The following is an 8,769-nucleotide window of genomic DNA, read 5'->3' on the forward strand; positions in this document are numbered from 1 at the left end:
CACCTCATCAGTTTTGCCTATGTGTCATGTCCATGTGTCAATTTTTGCCCTAGGTTGTGAAACAACCTATATTTCTGTCATTCCCAAAATTCCCAAAATTGGGCATTCTTTACTATCCAAATCATTGCCTCATGACAATATTCAACTCCATTTGCCTGGTAAATCTTCCTCAGCAAATTTCTTAAGTTTTTGTTCAACTTGAACTGTTGTGAAGGAAGTACTAGCTAGGCATATCCTAATGAGCTGGATTTTTGCCACATCTTCTATATTCCCAAATCATTGCTCTCCACAAAATTTGAGCCCCATGTAACAATACATGTGAGTGTGGCTTCAACATTCATATTTCTGTCCAGTGTGGTACGTTGCAAAGCAAGTGACACCTAGGCTCCTCCATTTGAGCTGCAAATTTTCCAAGATAGTGTCCTTAGTAGATGATCATCCTCGGCCAAAACTCAGGCCCATTGGCCATGCACATTTCCCGTACCACTAATCAAACACTTGGGGTGCTAATTCATGTTTGAGCTCAGTTCAGTCTCCTCGTGAGATTCTTATATTACCTTCTTCTTCCTGACACCTATCAGGGGAGTGCCCAACCTACTAGACATGCTTAGGCTTCCCAGAACGCATGGCAACGCCACGGTCACACGGTGACCACGCGGCGGGCATGCGAGTCTACGCGCTTTGGAGTTGGGGCCCTGGGCCACCATCCAAACATCGACGTATCACCACCAAACCATGTATTTCTGATCAAATAGATACTTATGTAACTAGATATGATTTTTGGAAAAAAAAATAAAGAGCAAACTATAAGGCATCTGCAGTTCAAATTTGACCCGCTTCCTGCTGAATTGGTGGAAATTTGTCTTTTTCACGAGAGGTGGATCAAAACTTTTGAAACCCAACCATTTTGTCAATTGTGCATTAAATATGTCCTGGTATTTTATAAAATTGATTTGATTCAAATTTGCAACAAATATATGGTAGGTCATTCACAAAAAAAAACTCATTTTGGGCACTTGAAAAATGGAAAATTGATTTTTCATCCAAAGAAAATGAAAACTCCCTTAGGCAACATTGTTTGTCATTCCAACATGCATCCTTGTGCATAATATGAGATCATTTGAACAAACTATGCCCTGAATGTGGTCATAAGATTCATCATTTGGCTTGAAAGTCATGAATCTCCACACATGATAGCTCATTTTTTAGAACACTTTTCTTAAACTAATTACCGTATTACAAGTTTATTATTTTTTCTGGAAACTTGGTCATATATAATGACACAATGCGAAGGTTTTCCAATTTTTTGATTTTTTTTGAACTTTTATGCCCGTTTCAAAATGCAGTCAAAACGGCAGGCATGACCGTTCGTAGCTAGTGATTAAATCTTTTTTTGTGTCTCTCTAATTAAATAGATACTTATGTACCTAGAAATGATTTTTAGAAAAAATAAAGAGAAAACTATGAGGCAGCTCCAGTTCAAATTTGACCCGCTTCCTACTGAATCGGCGTAAATTTGTCTTTTTCACAAGAGGTGGCTCAAGGTTTTTGACACCCAACCATTTGGTCAATTGTGCATTAAATATGGCCTAGTATTTTATAAAATTGATTTGGTCCAATTTTTCAACAATTATTTGGTAGGTTCTTCACGAAAAAACCGCATTTTGGGCATTCGAAAAATGGAAAATGATTTTTACGTGCAAAAAAATGAAAAATTCCTTAGTCAACATTGTTTGTCATTCAAGATACAAACTTCTGCACAATGTGAGACCATTTTTTTAATTTTGCATGTGTAAAAGTAGAAGAAAAACAAAAGAAAATACACAAATCACATATACTCTATTCCCATTGCTGGAGTTGGTTTGACACGGATTGATGACATGGCGCCCATCCATACATCCATCATCCCACACCCATCCATCCATTTATCTATAGAAAAGAAAAAAGAAAATGAAAAGGGGAAACCCCACAGACCCACCCACCCCGATCCATCCCTCCCACACCCCCTCTCATCTCCCACCCACCCCCGATTCCATCCCTCCCAAACCCTAACTCGCACCCGCACTCTTCCTTCCTCGGCTCCTCGCCACCACCACCTCCTCCCCGTTCCGCAGCGGTGCCCCCCGCGTCACCTGTCGGCTGCTCTCGCGGGTGGCTGCGTCCACGGCGACGATGGAGGCCGCGGTCGGTCGCCTCCCTATCCGCCTCTCTCCCTAACGCCCGACCCAATCCGCTGCCGTCCTCTTCTCCAGTCGCACCGGCGACCTCCAACCTCATCGCTGACAGCCCCTCCCCTTTCCTCCTAGATCGACTCGAGCTACTCATGTCGTGGCCAGATCTGGCAGGAACTCCCTCCCTACCACCTCGCTCTGCATCCCGATCCAGACGCACACATCGACAGAGCTTTTGGCAGCTCCTGCTCGGCTGCTCCCATTGTCCTCTGTCTGTCCATGGCCTACGCCCACCGTAGGGCCGTGCAGCACGACGACGCCGTCGACGTGATGGTGCGTGGCAACGGCTCCAACTGCTAAGGGATGGATGGATGCAGGCGGGCACATCAACCCGACGGTGACCTTCGGGCTGTTCCTGGCGAGATTATCGGCACCTTCTTCCTCGTCTACACTGTCTTCTCCGCCACCGACGCCAAGAGGAACGCCAGGGACTCCCACGTTCCCATGAGTACCATCACCGCTGTTCTTCCCCCTGTTGAATCTCCTTACTGTGTGTGCTTAATGGTGTGTGGAACGTCGACAGATCCTTGCCCCGCTGCCAATCGGGTTTGCCGTGTTCCTGGTCCACCTGGCCACCATCCCTATCACTGGCATCGTCATCAACCTTGCGAGGAGCCTCGGCACGGCCATCATCTACAACAGGGAGCATGCCTGGTCAGACCACGTGAGTGAACTAAAACCAAAACTGAATCCTAACACCCACCTTTTCCTTTGTCTGAACTTGAAAGCATGGCACTTGTTTTTTGGAGTAGTAGTAACTGCAGGCATGTGGTAACTTTAAGTTGATGTAGGCGCATAACTACTCTAGCACACCTAATTAACTGATGTGTAATTGAGAAGCTTAATCTGGTGAACCGATGTGACAGTAGCAGCAATAATTGAACTAATGCTATATGTAGGCTTAACAAACTAAGCAAGGGAAACCATTATATCCCCTTCCTTGTTTTTGATTTAGCTTTTAGTTCTTCTGGCCAAACATGTGCTTTAGCCTTTTGCCTTTTCTTATCAATAGTTGTTTTGCTTGTTTTTGAGCTACTGCCACTTTGAGCTATTGTAGATTATTATCTGGTGTACATATTGTGGTCTGGAAACAAAATTACTAAGCAAGGTGAAGCCCTGAGCTTGACTTCATTGTTGTGCTCTATGTATATTTATTTACTGCTATAACATGGATATATATTCAGCTTTAATGTTAGTTGTAGAGCTAACACATCCATATGTGAAAAAAAGGGTTCAGACAGAACTATGCTTGCTAGTACTATCTCTCTAAAACATATGCAATTTGAATCCCAACAATCCAACTTGGTAGTGGCAGATTTTGCCTTCTTAGAGTTGTATTGCGATTTAATTTAGTGCTTCATAGTTTTAGATTTCTTTGTTAACTTGAGCAGGAAAACTAAGTAAGATGCGTATTTGACACATGGTATCGGCAAGGACAGAATGGCTTCTGATGTGTTGTGCTTATGTACTATGATTGCAGCTACCGACCTCTTCCTGGGCTTCGCAACCAGCTTCCAGCAGGTCTACGCGCTGGCGCAGTGTGATGTTTACTGCAGCAACTATGTCACCCAGGACGTGCAGCGCATCGCGGTCGAGTGTGACGGCGCCCCCTCTGGCCAGGTCTACCTCGACAAGTGCTACATTACCTACAGCTACTACCCCCACTATTTCATGAATGGTTCATTACAGTAGTTCTTTCTACAGTAATTTCAGTGTTTCATAAATTAAAATTACAGATGTATGTTCATGAATGATGAGTAGTTTTAGTTTTTTCCCAACTTGAAAGAAACTGGAATATGCAGTAGTAGGACAATGAGTCATCTTGCACTAGTACAAGTACATGAACAAGTAGTATTATACGAGTCAGTGTTGATTTTGAAATTTGATGCTCTCTAATGATTGCTCACGTGCCCTCAGGAATCTGTTATTCCTTTTTCATCATCAAGATGACAACAAGTCTTCTTAGTGGGATCAGACGGCACATTGTTGTTGCCAAAAACACTGTGATGTCATTTCGCTTGTATGCCATACTCTCGCACCAAGTCTTGGTGTGTATATATATATATATATATATATATATATATATATATATATATATATATATATATATATATATATATATATATGCTGATCCCATGTTGAACCTGAGCTCAATTATTTTGGGAAACACTGAGACATCAGATGGCCTATCATCATCTTTACGTAGTTGTTAGTTGACTTATCGTTATGTATAAGTAGCTCATCTGGCGGCAGTACTATTGATTATTATTTATAAGAAGTCATACTGATCATGAAAAATATGCCACAGTAATCTTTGAGACAATGCTGATAATAGTTTCACACAGTTGTGCCCCTTTATATTGCTTGCTCTCACTCAATAGGCACCATTTGTGCATTTCTGTTCCATATCTCTTACCCTGATGTTGAAAAAGTAATGAAGTCTTGAACTACTTGAATCATTGATGTGCTGTAAATCTATGCTCGGTTCTATATGTGAAGGTAGACACTATCTTTGCTGCTTGTGTCTTGAATAAATAAATAAAATTCTGTAATGATGATCTGAAATGTCACACCGGTGACCATTTGTGCTGTCTCCGCCGTCGTGCCGGTTGGAGGTGCTGCTGCTTCATCTGCTGGAGTTGCAACTGCCGCCCCAAAGGGAACCTTCATCAAACACAACCCAATAACAGGGCCTCAAGATTCTGTGCCTCATCGCCCCTCTTTCTAAATTACTGAAACGAAAATGGCTAGGCCTGATGTGCCTCTTGTATCTGTTGCTCGATTTGTTATGATTTGATTCACCAAGAGTGATTCTTCTACAGTCTTGTAGTATGGTTAAATGGAACAACGAGGGATGTTTCTAATTTGGTTATTGCTAGAATAATTCATCGACTTGAGATATCTGGGATGTTTTGCATGTCCTTACTGAAGAAGATGAGAATGGAATTTAATTGGATGGTCCCTTTCATCGTGCTTAATTATGTTCTGCTTGAGTTTACTGCCTTATTATGTTCTGCTTGAGTTGACAGTATTTATGTCCAAACCTGGGTTTATACGCTTTGCTTGTCGTCATCCTCATCGGTTGGGCTGTTTACTTAATGTATTTGTTGTTCGATTGCTCCATCATATTTCCTGATGTACTTCTACATATATATATGTTGGTTTTAATCTGCTTGAACGATCCAAGTACTTGATATTCCATTCTGTTCTTGTAGGTGAATGGAGCTTGTGTTGTTGATAGAACACCATTGATGACTTCTTCCTATGTTGAAGAGCATGTTCCGTGGTATCCAAGAGTAGCTAGCTTTAACTTGGCAGAGCGTTTTATTTTTCAATCGCAATATTTGTGATTGTGTGGAATATTGTATGGTTATGTACGTGAAGTTTTAAGTTCCTGGGCATGCAATATTTGTAGGTTAAACTGGTTGTTGTGATGTGAACGAGTGTATGGAGTTTCACATGTTCTGTTCTGTACAGAATATATTATAATAAACCTATTTTGATTGTTATTTGAAGATTTTCATATTCTTTTCTTCTTTCTGTTTGATATATACTGCTTAAAAAGTGATGTGGATCCACTGCCAGAAAAAATCTGACAATTGGGACCCATCTAAAAACTGGACCACAAAAAACCCTTAAAAATAAAAATGAAATGGACTGCAAAAGGCCATGCCTAGAAAAGGCCAAATTGTTGGGCCAGGCCCATGTAGCTAGAGAAAATTAATAGAAAAAATATACAGTAAAAAGGCCGAATTGTTGGGCTAGGCCCATGTAGATAATCGAATTGGACCGGGCTGAATCTTGTGCCACATCAGCTTGCCACGCAAGATGCCTACGTGGCCTGGGGAGGTTGCTAGTGACCAAAAATTTGGTCGTGGAACCAATGACCTTTTACATATCACAAAGAAGGTCACTAATTTCAGTTTACAACCGCCAGCTTTTGACCTTCTGTTTTTCGTCACAAAAAGGTCGCAAATGAAAAACTATGACCTTTCAGCGACCAATAGTGAGGGTCACAAGTTGACATATTTCTTGTAGTAAATACGAGCGGTCGGTAAGAAACAATTATTTTGTGTCTACGACCGACAGAAAAAAATTGTTTGAAATTATGTTTCTAGAACTTGTTGAAACTTGGCAGTTTTAGATGCAAAAGCTGTAAGTTTCATGATGAAACTTAAAATTTTTTGAGGGATTTTCTTTTTTACTGTGCCCTCGTGTCGAATTGAACTGCTGCACGAATCATGGGGCAAAACGAGTGAGCAACATGACTTGGCAGGTGAGCGCCCCCGCACTCGCGTGCCCCTACGCATTTCTGATCGTTACTTGTTAGTTCATACTAGCAAGGTGCCAAGGATGTAGGATGCCAGCAATTACGGAACTGCTGCGCGGACGACAACAGTATGCACGACAGATGAACGATGCGGGATCAAACGGTCTGCTGGACTTACATGCATGGACGGACAGGTATCTGTTATCGTGCATGGATCGTGCGCACAGTATCGTGTGTGTAGCACTGCTCCGGCAATTATATACTCCCAGCATCCGAAAATTCTTGTCGGAGAAATTTATGTATGTAGACATATTTTAATTCTAGATACATCTATTTGTATCCATATTCTTTGACAAGTATTTCCGAATGGAGGGAGTTGAAAGAAAGACACTTGATGACTTGTTCATGACTTTCATTTCATTTTGTCTATGACAAGCATTATGAGGGTGCCCGTTACTTTCTTGGATGATTCATGTTCCACATTTGCTTTGTACACCATTTCTTAACCGTGTTGTCCGCTGCCCAAGATATCTTGTCCAGACGGTATTGTCAGATAATAGCTACGGTGGTAACCAATTAAAAACAAACCTAATACTTAATATTTTTTTAAAACCCCTCTCATATATTAATTAGAAAATTTCATACAATCATCTATTACAACTTTAGCCATGCAGGATGGAACCAGGGCCGGTCCTAAGATTTTGGGGGCCCGGGGCGAAACTAAAACCTGGGGCCCTTACTATAGACATCATAATAATAACAATGAAATGTGTATATAATAAGTATTATCAATAGCAATTAAATGAATTCAAAATTACTATTCCAATCAAATAATTTATACACATTACCTTAAAACTTTCTTCTACGTTCCTCGATCCAAAGTCACTTATGATAGGGTCGATGTCAATCTCATCCAATAATTTCTTCTCGATGCAAAATGCAGAAAAGCCATTTAACCTCTCCTGAGTCATTGTTGACCTCAAATAATTCTTCAATAATTTTAACTTTGAAAAGCTTCTTTCGGCCGATGCGACCGTGACGGGCACAATAAATAAGATGCGATAAGCAATGGAGATATTAGAATAGCAAATCAACTTCTCTAACATGCTCGAAAATCTTCATAGCAGACACTACAATTGATCTTACAAGAGAAGCAAAAAACTTTATCGAGAACTTTTGAATAAACTAGCCACTTTCTATCATGTTTCTCTCCATTGCTTAATTTCCTATGATAATGAGCATATGAAAAATGTCTTCCTGCTCCATCTACATGGTATTCCCTTTTTTTCCTCTCTCACGGCCCTTTCTCAACTAAAATGTCTCTTGATTTAGTATCAAGATTATTCCGGTTGCTTGGATCATAAATATTAGGAGTATGAACATGTTGTTCATCAAGACTAGCAGACTATGTGTGTGCATCTGATGAATTACTTACATTCTGATCGAAGTCACTTGCATTGTTACCTCCGATGTTGGTGTCGACATTTTCTTCTCCCTGGTAATATTCTGAATTCCCAATAGGTTACAGCTCTTCCTCTATGGAAACAATCGCCAACTCATCATCTTGCTTTATCAAAAGCAGTGGAAGCACCAATTTTACTCCTGAGAAATTTCTGCATATCTCCCTGTTGTGATTGTACCAATTTATCCACGGCCTTCTTTATTTTCCTTTTATCGCTACCTGATGCATATGTCTTATTTCCTTTATGACATGATAACACACAATGCTGGAAAAAAATGTTGCTTCAATTGGTGAACTGTACCGACTTATGCATCAAGGAACGACAATATGATATACTAGCTGATGGTCGATTCGGTGATAGTGACGAGCTTTAGTGCGTGTGCCAAGTGCCAACATAGAATTGCAGATGGGAGTCCGTGGAATTGAAATCAGCCGCAAACTAGATTAGACGTGTTCCTAACTGCCTATACAGAATTACAGATGGGGGCCCTAGAAATTGAAATCAGCAGCTAATTAGGAAGGAAATTACCAGTACGCAGGAGAGAGAGAGGAGCCGGCAATACGCCAATACCAGTACGAACGTTGGGCGGCGGAGGCGGCTTAGGGCTCGAATAGCTGTGCCTGCATGATTGCCTAGATTTTTTTTCTTTTTTCACGCGATCGGCCTGCTGCCTGCTGCCCTCGTACGTGAAAGACTAAAGCCCAGCGCCCAGCCCTTTCATTTTTTTCCTGACGTAGGCCCATAACCTACCTAGGCTTAGTTGTTGCGTACCTCAGTGGGGGCCCCTGGATTTTGGGGGCCCAGG

At 41.3% G+C, this 8,769-nt stretch overlaps 1 protein-coding gene across 1 annotated transcript; it reads left to right on the forward strand.

The window, feature by feature from the left end:
• The first annotated feature begins 2,534 nt into the window (after window positions 1-2,534).
• On the forward strand, window positions 2,535-5,128 carry LOC119336651 (aquaporin PIP1-3/PIP1-4-like). The gene is made up of 3 exons (XM_037608711.1): window positions 2,535-2,693; window positions 2,755-2,895; window positions 4,807-5,128. The coding sequence occupies exons 1-3, from the start codon at window positions 2,535-2,537 to the stop codon at window positions 4,957-4,959; spliced, it is 453 nt and encodes a 150-aa protein (XP_037464608.1). The 3' UTR covers window positions 4,960-5,128.
• Window positions 5,129-8,769: the final 3,641 nt, after the last annotated feature.

This window comes from Triticum dicoccoides, chromosome 7B (genome assembly GCF_002162155.2).
Source record: "Triticum dicoccoides isolate Atlit2015 ecotype Zavitan chromosome 7B, WEW_v2.0, whole genome shotgun sequence".
Classification (NCBI taxonomy): domain Eukaryota; kingdom Viridiplantae; phylum Streptophyta; class Magnoliopsida; order Poales; family Poaceae; genus Triticum; species Triticum dicoccoides.